Genomic DNA, 12,154 nt, shown 5'->3' on the forward strand with positions numbered 1-12,154 from the left:
ATTTTAACTGAATTTCATTGTATTTTTTTTATTATCTTTTTCTTTACCTATGGATTTTCTTACTAAAGTGATTGTTTCTATTGTCTAAAATAAAGCTTAAAGTAAACAAGGCACAAAAGATGGGAAGTAAAGGCTCTGAGTGTTAGCAGGGATCCAGGGAAGGTTTATGGACCACCCATGTCTTCAACAATTGTAAACACTCACTTGTATTACTTGATTCATGCTACCCACATGATCAGGGTATGATTTCCTCACACACATACCTCTATGAATGCCTACACACACTCAAGACGATAATAAAGTGCTGTCGTGGGAGTCTCACACTCCGGGTCCTCTGCAGGAGCTGAGGGCCATCTGGTCCCCACAGGCCAGTGCCGCACCCTCCTCCTCTCAGGCCAGCTCTGATCTGGCACTCCTACTCCTGTGTGTGGTCCAGATTGTATGACGGCAATGATGACAGTCATTCCTGTGGGCGGCTGGTTTTTCCAAGGTTACAGCTCTCCCACCCCACCGTGGACAGATCTGAGGGAGATGCTGAGTGGGCCTGCAGCGAGATACTCATCTCTCGTGCTGAAAAGGTGACATGCTGCCGAGGCCGCAGCCTCTGAGACTGCTTTCAGAGGAGGACACATGCAAAAGATACTATTCTTTTAACCTTTTTCGTTATAGATAGCCTATCACTTTGTCAGTATGTATTCCTTATGTCCAACTAATAGTTAACCTGACTTACCTAAAGCTATACAGTTTAATGTATAATACAACATCACATTTGATATGTTGAAACCATGAAATGTGTTTGCTTCAAAGAGGACTGAAAGGAGCACTGTGTAGGATAAAGGGAGATCAATCACATTTGATTTATTTAGCCCAATATCACACATGTGTCTAAGGGGGATTTACAGTTTGTACACCATACGACCCACTCTGTTCTTAAAGATCTATTGGCTGAAATAAAACGATATAGATTGCTACATTTGTATTAGTGTGTATAGTCACATTAATGTTTGTGTAACCTAAGAAGGGGGGTAGGCCCTCTTCAAAAGATTCCATCATGTTTCTACAGCACTGACTAACCAGAGAAGGCCTTTCACTTTTTTACATTAACTGAAGGTCACCATAGATTCTCCACATGCCTGGAAAGGTAGTTGTGAGCGGAGTGGTATTCAGTCAATTCAATTCCAATCTCACTTTTCAATGCCACAAAATCCTACACACTGCTTCTTAAAACGATGAATCAATGTTTAAAACATTGGCCAAATAAATTCCTGTTGATTACCAAAAGGAATGCCAGAAATTGTGAAAAACAATCATCAAAATTCTCAGAGCCCACGGTGACGACTTTTGGTTGCTAGTTTACCCAACCAAAAGCCTAAAAACCAAAGGATAAATGTTAATGTTGGAGTAATTAATCAACAGTAATTGATTGGCAATTGTTATCAACTGACTCATTGTTATTTTTCACAAAGAAAATGTTGGAAATGTGGTGATAACTTGTGTTTTATTGTGAGAATGCGTTGGTTTATTTGGTCATAAATTGTAGTTACTTAAATATTCTGTATTTTTGATTGATGGTGGGTCAAACAATGCATTTAAAGACTGAATCCCTTTGTGTCATTAAGGCTTTTATGATGGTAAATTCCCACTCTTATGTTTTATAGACTAATCTATTCAGTAATTTGAGGGTATTACATTATGATAAACAGACACTACAAAGAAAATAATTGTTTTATAAACCTTTATTTGACAAACGAAAAACACTTTTTTGACCTTTTGCTTGGAAAATGACCCTTACCCTTACTGACAAATTGTTTTCAATAGATTTTCTGACAATCAACTCTGCACTAATTCAAACATGTTGCACTACACAGGCGGCACGTGTTAAGGTATTTGGAGAACACACATAAGGGTCAACTTTCCTGTCAGGATGGGTGCGGCTGCTTCAGCGGTGCAGCTGTGATACCCGTCTGAGCGGGCATTTTCCACCAGGGGCTCAAATTAACTTGCTTTAGGGCTTCGGCTGCCTGAAGTATGATTTATCTGCAGACCGGCTCAAATGAGAGCTTTGACACAAGATGGATGAGAACAGGGCTGCCTCTGAGCTGCTCACTGTTCCATATGGCTCTCCTCACAGTCAGGATATGATAAATGATGTTTGGTTTTTACCCAGGAGGCCAGATCACTTGTATTTCTAACATTAGACAGACTCTTATGTAAATATATGTACTGCAGACCTGTAGGACTGCTGCTCAACAGGCACCGTTTTTCAACCTAGGTGGCTCTCCGGAACAGCATTTATAGTTTGATATCAGCACAGATGCTACTGGGCAAAGCCGTGCCCCATGATGATGAACATAAACTGCCTAACACACTATCAAGTGTGAACTCATACATATTTCATGGGAGTCTTCTCGGAAGGTCAAACGCAGGATTCAATCTTCTGTCAGTCATTGAGACAGAGAGGGGCGGGCTCTCATCTGGGCTGTGGGGAGTCTGAACTCAAAGACTGCGGCCCCCTGCACGGTTTCATCGACCCTGGCCCCTGCAGGCAATCAAGCTCATTACCCACTCTGCTCCCTACCCCCATCACGAGACCCCTGACTGCCCATACTAATGTGATACCGCGGAGCCAGATGCTGTTGGGCAGCAGAGGGAGGATTTCAAAAGGTTAACCCTCAACGCATGACCCACATCAGGCTGCACTCCCAGACCTCTGTGAGGACACCACTGCCTGTGGGGGGGAGGTCATGTGGTGTCTGTCTGTGCGTGCACACCCATGGAGTTCAAATGCTAAACCTCATCATCCAGATTTAGCATACTAATCAGATTATTACCAACAGCACAGATGTATGTCTCTGAGCTCAGCCCTGCATATAAGGTGTTTATGTGCAACACTCTCTGCTCCAGTGTGTGCTGGTATGCAGCATTATCAACAAAGGAGAGCCATAAAGCCAGTATACCATAGCAGATGTATTGCAGGATACCTCTGTGGGCAGCAGGAGCCACGTCACTCCTCTCCTTTTAGCAACAGCACTGTTGACCTACATGCTTTCTACACAGCCAACTCCGCCTGAGGTGCTGACAAACTATGCAAATCCATACGATATCGACTTCTTCGTGCATTTTTAAAATGTGCATACACATTATGGAAACTTGCATTTCGGATTCCCAGCAATACATGCAAGATTCGCCCTCCTGCCTGCAAAAAAGCACCGATTCAAGTCGAAATTATGTAAAATTAAAACTGCATACAAAGTGTTTTTATTCTCCACAATCGTGCACTATTTTATTGGATGAAACATGAAACGGGTTCAGTTCAAAAAGAAGTAACATTACAGCTGAATATTGAACATGGTGCGACACTAGCGTTGTGAATTACCTGTTTAAACCGAATAACAGCGTTGTGAGCGGGGCTTTCTTTTTTCCTCGGCCGAAGTGGAGGCACCAGCACTAGCAAGGCAGTAGATTGCGCAGTCATCTCCATAGCGGGCAGTGTCACAACCCAACCAACAGCACAAACTACTACCTCAGCCAGTGCATGGTGAAAGAGCGAGGCGAAGACGACGATAGTAGAAGAAAAAGACGGAAAAAATGTCGAAAGAAATGCACCGTCTGGACTGTACAGCGACATTCCCATGAAGACTGTCCGTCCTCTCTTCTTCTGTGCAGACTTGAAATAAAAGGGAAAACCCGCCCAAGCAGACCTGCTCCCTCCGCGCTCTTCCTCCTCCCACTCCTCCTCTTCCCTCCTCCTCCCTGTTCCCTCCTCCTCCTCTTCATTGCAAACCACAAAACGGTCCCTTCCCCTCATATGACCCAGTAGATAATCCGAAACTCGGACCTGGGGATATTCATGGGACATTGTAGGGGAGCCGAGGGGTCCCTAAAGCATGGGAAGGCTATCTATGTCTGCATGGGAAACGAGCACAACGTTTAAAGTGGAGCTGTTTTCTATTCCTGAGCTCCAGTCAGCTATAACCCCACCTACTGTTCAGTACAAGGAGATATACTTCCACACATGTTCAACAAATTATCTTTTAAATTTCCCTCAACTTCAAATATGGATACAATAACACCAGGAAACTACAATAAATATGTGTTAAACTTCTGTAACACAAAGGCTTAATTACAATCTGCAATATGAATGGTGTTGTGGTATTTTGGGAGTTATATAGGTCTGTTCATAAAGCAACCAACAGTCACTAACTATATAGATGGCAGTATTGCTAAAGTATGACTAAGCACAACTCAAAAGTGTGGAGAAAATAACAATATAATAATTGTATGGTGAAATATTTAGATTAAGTGCATTTTATTAAATCACTTTCCCTGTGTGAGCTGTCTTGTTTCTTAGTTGGAAACGGACTAATTGACGTTTGGCACTCAACGATTTGACTACAATGACATCATTGGTTTTGAAGCCTCATGTTGGGCATTTTAGCCGACACCATCTTGTTTTTTGGAACAAGCATTGACACAAGAGGGTGTAGCAGAGTACCAGTGTTGAGCAACACATTTTAAGATGTTAAAATGTTCTTTTTATGATCTAAAAACAAACCGTGAAAGAGTTACATTTGTCGGACTAAAACTCGGAGAGCACCTAGAATGGCCTTTGTAGAAACCTGTCAATCACAAATGAACCATTCCCCCTATCTATTTAAAAGAAATACATTTCCTAAATAAACATTATCCTGTATTGAAGAAGACTTTAATCTAGCAGGTCATTAGTTAATTTGAAAGTAGAGCCATTATTAATCCAGAACAATTTAAAAAAAGGGAATTTATATGCCTAAATATTTATGTTTTTCAAGATGGTGCGTTAATGAACTTAACATGCATTGTAACTGAGCACACTCGGAGCACAGAGCTGATCGTAGAATTGTCCCATTTATTTTATACAGACAGGTACATCCCTTCTCAGATGGCTGGCTATAGATGACATGGAATGTTACAGTAAGATTTGTTTTCTTGCATAAAATCCTTACTGTTGAAAATGTTGGAAAAGTTTAAGTGTTCATTTTTAAGATCAAGAAAGCCCCAGTTGTTGCATTTTTTTGTTAATTACATCATCAACACTATCACCACACACTGTACATCGATTCCGCCTCATCAGGAGAATAAAACAAACAGGCAACACTGCAATCTTTTTCAAATCTCTGTAGTTAAGTCAAGAGTGCAGTCAGTCTGTATGAGAATGGAGGGGGCAGATGAGTAATCGGCTCACATGAGAAGCATACGATGATGCGCATGAAGGTCGGGGGGCGTTGGCCTCATTGGATCTCTCTTCGTCAGGGGTCACTTCATGTCACTGTAGATGGGGCTCACGTTGAGTTCATGTCCGTGCACTTGTGAAGCACGTGGGTGGAGAAGACACATTCAAGATTTCTTTGTTATAAAAAAACAAATGTGAGTGAGCCTGGTCAGGACTCTCCGTTCTGGACTCTGGACACAGGTGGCTGCATGAAGTCTTTAAAGGGCCCCAGGGCCTCCTTCAGGGCCGAGCTCACCTCAGTCGAGGAGCATGTTATGCACTCTACAAGTGTCGGGTACAGGGCGATCACTTGAGCCCATGTGTTGCCATCCACTGTAGACAGTAAACAAGAGGGAAGAAAATACAAAGGGGGGAGTGGGGAGGAGAGGAAGAGGAGAATATGAATTGTGTTGGAAGGCAATCAAAGAAATCATTTCCTTCATGAAATTCCCACAGGCGTACGGAAATGAGTTTTGCTCTGAATAAAGGGCGATGTAGTGCAAACATCTTGAAGGGCACTTCAAAAACGTAATTTTCAAATGCCTCACTTCAGAACGATTGCGGTTAAAATAATGATTTCTAGTAATTGACCTTGCTGGAGACGTAAACAGCTCCACCCAGATTGCAGATAAAACTCATTTGAAAAATGGTCCCAACTGTACTCTGACACATTTAGCTGAAATGAATAGATGATGTTTGTATCATAGTGTCACCTCTTCCAAAGATCTATTTAATCCATTTCAAAAGTTTGATACTCACCATTCTCTGGCTGTGTCTTTTTAAGCGAGTCCATCAAAGTGCTGATGGCTTTCAACACAAAGATAATCTCCGTCACTTGTTGCCTAAAAAGAGAAACACCAAAGACCTTTATTAGCTACACCTGTACAAAAAACCTGAAGATGTTACAGTTAGAAGATGTTTGTGTTGCTCAAAAGATATAAGCTACTGTAACAAAGTAGATGAGGATTTAAGGTATTTGACCACTGACTATGTTCAGAAAGAAATAAAGCATGCGTTCGGCACTTTTATTGAACGACATATTTTTGTTTCTTAAAATGTGTGTGTCTGAATTTAAATAACCTTGCAATTGCTCTTCATATGTATTTTCTAATTATCCTATTTTTCTCAACCCCCCCCCACCCCCCCCACCGTCCTTTAGTCATTTTCTGTACTAATGGTGCAATTTCCCCATGGGCATGATTTAACTTCCATCATGTCGTGAGGAAAAAAAAATAAATGCAGTATGATACCGAACCCTTTAATGTGGTGCCAGTTTGTAAAAGTGGATAAGTACAGTGGTTTTGTTTGTTTACAAAAAGAGAAAAGGACAAGTGATGGATGCAGGACTGGAGCTCGTGGTCTTTTTTCTTTCTTGCGAAATGTCTCAGGGTTAACGATGACACTAGCAATAAACAGTGTTATGGGCCGGGGTACGTTTCTGGTGGGAAAATCAGTTAGAAATATGATTTTTGCAAAAGCAGGTGCAAGATTCCTATTAAGAGGTGTATGGTTGGGTGTACCTGGGCAGGGGGCAGCGTCCGCTCAACCTCTCGTCCTCTACGTAGCGTTGGAGAACATCCTGGGACCGCTTGAGGAGCACAGACAGCGCCATGCGAGAGATGTAGCCCTCCTGTGGAGTGGACACCTTGTTGCTGAAGGAAAACTGCAGCAGCGTCTCGAAGCACACCTTAGAAAACTCCTCCCTCATCCTCACATCGATCTCGGCCTCTGTCACGAGAAAACACTTTACATATGAGACGTTCTGCTGAGGCTGCGCTCCAGAGTGATTTACAATGAGGGCAGACACAGGGCTTGCACAACACATGCAGAGACAGCAGCCATTGTTAGAGATGAGCCACGGGGAGGGCCCAAGGACTTAATAGTTTCAGTGTGACTCCAGCGCACGGCCACCCTGCCGTCCCGTGAGTCGCCGATAATACGCAAACACAACAGAGTCAAATGCAAAAGTGACGTCTTACCTGTAAACGAGGGAGACTGCGAGTGAATGGAGCCTTTATTGAGCATGGCCATTATCTGGCCAACAAAGTCTTTGGGGATGAAGTTGGCAAACGGTAAAATCTCTGTGCTGATCAGCTGGACCACCTCAAATAAAAAAGACACAATGATGATGTGGGTCACCTTCAGAATCCAAATCAGAAACAGGTTTATTGCCAAGTACACATACGAGGAATTTGCCCTGCTGTATTATGTTATTATAACAGTCAAATATAGCAATATTTACATGGAATATAGATGAAATATAGATATACCCGTAAAAATAAAGTACAATACAATTAAATATGTGCAGTATTGGTATGTTTCACATTTCGGAGGGTTGTGCAGGTCTGACAGTATGAAGTGGTATATATATAATAAAGAGATACTGATATACTGGATGCTAGGAAAGTATTTACCTCTACATCAATGGCTTCATTCTTCTGAAACTCTTGGATAGAAACGTTATCTGGGGGTGTGCTATAAATGGAAAGAAACAATGAAATAATGAGTTTGGTACCTTAAAAGGTGCGTATTCAACCTTATATTGCCTGAATCTGTACCTTTTGGTAAAAAGAAAGTCTTCAAAGGCATTGGCCAGCTCCGGCCACATAGTGTCGAACTTTCCAGACGAGGCGTGCTGCCGCGCCACCGGCAGCCCGATAGAGAGCACCTTGAGCAGAGATGAAACGGCCAGCTTCCAGGTGCTCTCTGATGGACAGGCGTACTTCAAACCCAAGGGCATTCTTAAAGTCTTGAATGTGAAAGGGGAAACAAAGGAGAAGACGGCAATTACATAATTGTTTTCTCATACTGATATTCTGAACAATCTGTGCTGTTGTATTTGCTGTAAAGTGTCTCTACTGTAGGCTATTTTTATTACAGCACTTTGGCTCGACCAAAAATCGTTTATAAATGTGCTATATAAATAAAACTTGATGTGATAACATCTTGAGACTGAAACACAGAGAATGACTTCAAGGTCAAATATATAAAACGAAATGCAGCTGAAAACCTTTCACATCCTTCTCTTTTAAAACTGAAATGTGGAGAAACTTTTGTTTATAGAGCTAACGTCAAAGTCAGGACATTCTCTTCACTAGCAGTATTCATTCTACAGAACGAAACAAAACGTTTTTTTGACAACGTCCTCTTCTGAGAGAACAGCTGGGCTCCCTTAGGTTGCAAGCATTGCCTTCTTGTTTTGGAGACGAAAAAGGATGGGAGCCAGATTTGGATTTGCCTATGGGGAACCTTTAGTGCTTTTAGATGTCTTACAAACAGACTATGGGAAAGTGCGTTCAAACACAGGTGTTAGAAACGAGACTGTCAACTTTGAGAACAATTAAGGATTTCCGTGACTTGCACCAAGGACAGATTTCAGACAGTGCAGAAAATGCTGCTGATCTTGTGCCGCAACTTCACTTTACACTTACGTAATATTTCAACCTTAAGATCAATACTATCAAGTCAGAGAGACAAGTGAAGTGAAAGTTGCCCAGAGGCAGATGGACATTGACAGATTCCTTTTAGACAGCAAACAGAATCAACTAATGATTTCAAAATATACTAAACGTTATGCACACAAATTATCTGCATTACATTTTACTTTAGACAAACATCCCTTTGGAAATTAAATCACAAGATCCAGTCAGTCAATTCATCCCCCATTGACGGTTTGCATGTTGGCCGGTAGAAGAAATGGCATGACACAAAAAATTATGAATACAGACTATTCAATCGCATAGTTGTCTATAATCAACCTGTAGGTCAGTCACTATGAGCAACTAGATACATGCAGTCATTTGATCCATTGTTTATATAAACTAGTGTTTACAGTGCAGCAAAAAATAACACTGGGTTTAAAGAATTGGTGGTTTGCCTTAGTCAGCATACAGTATGTAAAACACCTGTTTTGACGTCATTGAGGGTATGCCAGAAGATCAACTTGCCTAAAGGTTTCTTAGGAGTGCAGCAGCAATGTTCTACCTTGTGTAATTCTGGGTCAATAAACTATATAATAAAACACCCAACAGGCTGAACAGGCTTCAACAACTTCTGCTCAATGGGCTGCCAGAAGGAACAGTTGAGAAAGAAAACTTAAGAAGTCACGGTTAATTTGGGCAAGTGCTCAAAAAAACAACACCGCTATGTCTAGCCTAATTTTGACATTTTACACTCGACAATAGACAATGCATGTAAATTAACTTTAACAGACGCTTTAAAATTGACAAAAAGTGTGAGATTGTACATCCCAACTTTTTGTTTTGTTGCTTTCGGTACAATTTGTCAGAATGATAGTCTTGGAAAACATTTCCAAAACTGCCAGGACTTTCTAGCGCACGATGACTCTCTCTTTGTGATAATACCTTGATGATGTTCTGCAGAACTTTCTCGTTGATGACAGCTTTGTGGCACGCTGTTTTATGGTACAGGTCCACCACCACCTCCAAGGAGCGCTCAGCAAAGGGCACGTAGTTTAAGGCAACCCATTCTGCCTGCGGGGAAAGAGGATTGAAGAGGAACAGGATATTTAAGTCGGACTCATCTGAAAACCTTTGTTTGTACTTATAACCAGAACCACATTGAAAGCCGTTTTTAAAAAGGCACACTTTGTATACGAGTAACACGGAATTAGTTTTTCAGGTTTTTTGTTTAGTTTTTTAGGCTTACCTAAGCTGACATGTTACAGTCAAACACATGACTTAATGCTACAAAGTGTGTCTTTAAGAAATATTAACAGAACCACACATGTGCGTATGAACATCACCAAAAAACACAAAATCAACTGAAAATGGAGCTGCACAGGGGCTGTGCACACAGACGCATAACCACCAGTTAGTGGCAGGCAGAGAGGGGGGGGGAGCATGGAGTGAGGAGACGCAGGTGAGACGTGCGAGCCGACCATGCGGTGTGATATCTCATCTACCGCAGAGGGAGGCTCGCCACCTTTCAGCACAGCTTAGTAAAACTATAGAGGGGAGGGGGGGGGGCTGAAGGAGATGATGACGGAACTCACCGGTGCAAAGAGCTGGATCTAAAATGGTTATCCAGTGAGAAACAGAATGAGAGAAAATCGCAATTAAACTGGTGTTTCGGTTGTAACCAATTTGCAGAGGCTTGTTGTCCGAAGGAGATTCTATAACCAGGACTGAATTAGGGGAACATTCCTATATGGTGTCCGACAGGTGGTAACGCGCTACAACGCTCAAAAACACTTCCATTAGGAGACAACGCACTGCAAGTTTAAAAAAATGTAAATATAAAAATGCTAATCTGCCAAAACACATTGAAATGAATTCATATATTTACCAAATTGACAACACATGCACAGCGTTTACTAACGGCGCTGCACAAACGTAATGCAGCAAATACAAAACACAACCAAGCTCAAGAGACAACGGAAAAGGGGACCAACAGTTTAAAACCCCTGAGCTTCAACATTGTTTTCTAAACGCTGCGCATGTGTTGTCAAGTTGGTGAAGATGTCCCTCTATTTGCATTGGCACTTTTGTGTTTTTATATTTGCATAGTTTCTGATGCTGCCAGGCGTTTTCTTAATGGAAATGTTTTGGGCGGTGGTAGCGCGTTTGCACATGTCGGCCACCGTACTCTTAGCACCTAAAGCCAACGAGGCATTAAAGAGCACCCAAAGCATTTGTTTGGCTGGGTGGAAATGTTGTTTGACGCTCTCAATTAAACAGATTCAGATTCTGAAGTCTGGACCCCGGGTACATGCAGGACTAACAGACTCAGGATGTCAGACACAGACATGTGTGGCGCTAACATTTCTCTATACCAGACTGCAACTCTCAGCGTTTCCCTGAACACATAGCACCTGATGGATGTTGTAAGTGTAGGCAACAACAACGAGTAAGTAAGATATCAGTGTTGTGAAAATACTCCTCTGATCTTAAGAAGAAAGGAGAATTTGTAGTCTATTTAAAAAAAAACATTTTATATACTTTATTAATCCCTCATGGGGAAATTGTTTCTCTGCATTTGACCCATCCTAGTGTTAGGAGCAGTGTGCTGCCATTTTGAACGGCGCCCGGGGAGCAGTGTAGGGAACGGTGCCTTGCTCAGAGACACCTCGGTAGCACTTGGTCTTGCCGGGACTTGAACTGGGGACCTTCCAGTTGCCAAGCCAAGTCCCTATGGACTTCGCCACCACCGCCCGTCTTGCTTAAGATCACTGGCATACAAATGTGTTCTTTAAATGACTTTGAACTGTGTTTGAAGTTAAAAGTAGTGGGAGAAGTCTCTGGTGTGCTGCCAGCAGGATGTAGCACGAGGAAGGGAAGATGAGGAAGAGATGGCTCGGGGCCACTAATGGGGGTCCTGAGGAACCTGTCAATCTCCCTGAGGGCCGTGATAGGGGCTTCATAAGGACAAGACTAAAGGGAAAGGGAGAAGGGGTGCTTCATGAACATCAAAGAAGAGGGATGATCTTGTAGAGGATGGCTGGAGAGAGAAGCTCAACAAGTAACAGAGTACACCATCCAACATTTTAATGAAACAAACTGTAAAAAGGACGTAAATCGCAAATGATAACCAGGCAGTTAAACGGCCGATTCCGTTTCCTCGTACCTGGTTGTATTTGGCATTGGCCACGTGTTTGGTTTCCATCCTGCCGTACTGAGGAGGCTTGCAGGAGAACTCCACGAAGAGTAGCAGCTGTTCGAAGATGGCCGGGTACATGACCTGCAGGTTCTCCGGTCCCACACAGATGGCCTGCAGCAGGGAGGGAAGGGAGGAACAAACACTGCTGACATCCACCACGGGACTGCGTATTGCATCATTTAGCACACTGACACATTGTTTCCTGGACTGAGTTGACACTGAATGGGAAGAAATAACTTTGTCTCGACAGGGAAGGTAAGGGTCTGCTTTTAACAGAGACATGGTACT

The 12,154-nt window shown here is 42.4% G+C and overlaps 1 protein-coding gene across 8 annotated transcripts in view; it reads right to left on the reverse strand.

The window, feature by feature from the left end:
- Positions 1–4,865: 4,865 nt before the first annotated feature.
- The window catches only part of mon2 (MON2 homolog, regulator of endosome-to-Golgi trafficking), a 37,367-nt gene continuing 30,078 nt past the window's right edge, over positions 4,866–12,154 (reverse strand). For 5 of the 8 annotated variants that reach the window (XM_034236115.1, XM_034236118.1, XM_034236113.1 and 2 more), the window contains 9 exons: positions 11,834–11,977; positions 10,263–10,280; positions 9,613–9,741; positions 7,807–7,997; positions 7,663–7,723; positions 7,228–7,351; positions 6,769–6,976; positions 6,008–6,090; positions 4,866–5,581 (listed from right to left, as the gene is read on the reverse strand). In XM_034236115.1, coding sequence (XP_034092006.1) covers positions 5,418–5,581; positions 6,008–6,090; positions 6,769–6,976; positions 7,228–7,351; positions 7,663–7,723; positions 7,807–7,997; positions 9,613–9,741; positions 10,263–10,280; positions 11,834–11,977 — 1,122 coding nt within the window. In that variant the 3' untranslated portion in view covers positions 4,866–5,417. The remainder of the gene's footprint in view (positions 5,582–6,007; positions 6,091–6,768; positions 6,977–7,227; positions 7,352–7,662; positions 7,724–7,806; positions 7,998–9,612; positions 9,742–10,262; positions 10,281–11,833; positions 11,978–12,154) is intronic. The other 3 variants (XM_034236120.1, XM_034236119.1, XM_034236116.1) reach the window with 1 other exon arrangement.

This window comes from Gymnodraco acuticeps, unplaced genomic scaffold (assembly GCF_902827175.1).
Source record: "Gymnodraco acuticeps unplaced genomic scaffold, fGymAcu1.1, whole genome shotgun sequence".
Taxonomy (NCBI): Eukaryota; Metazoa; Chordata; class Actinopteri; order Perciformes; family Bathydraconidae; genus Gymnodraco; species Gymnodraco acuticeps.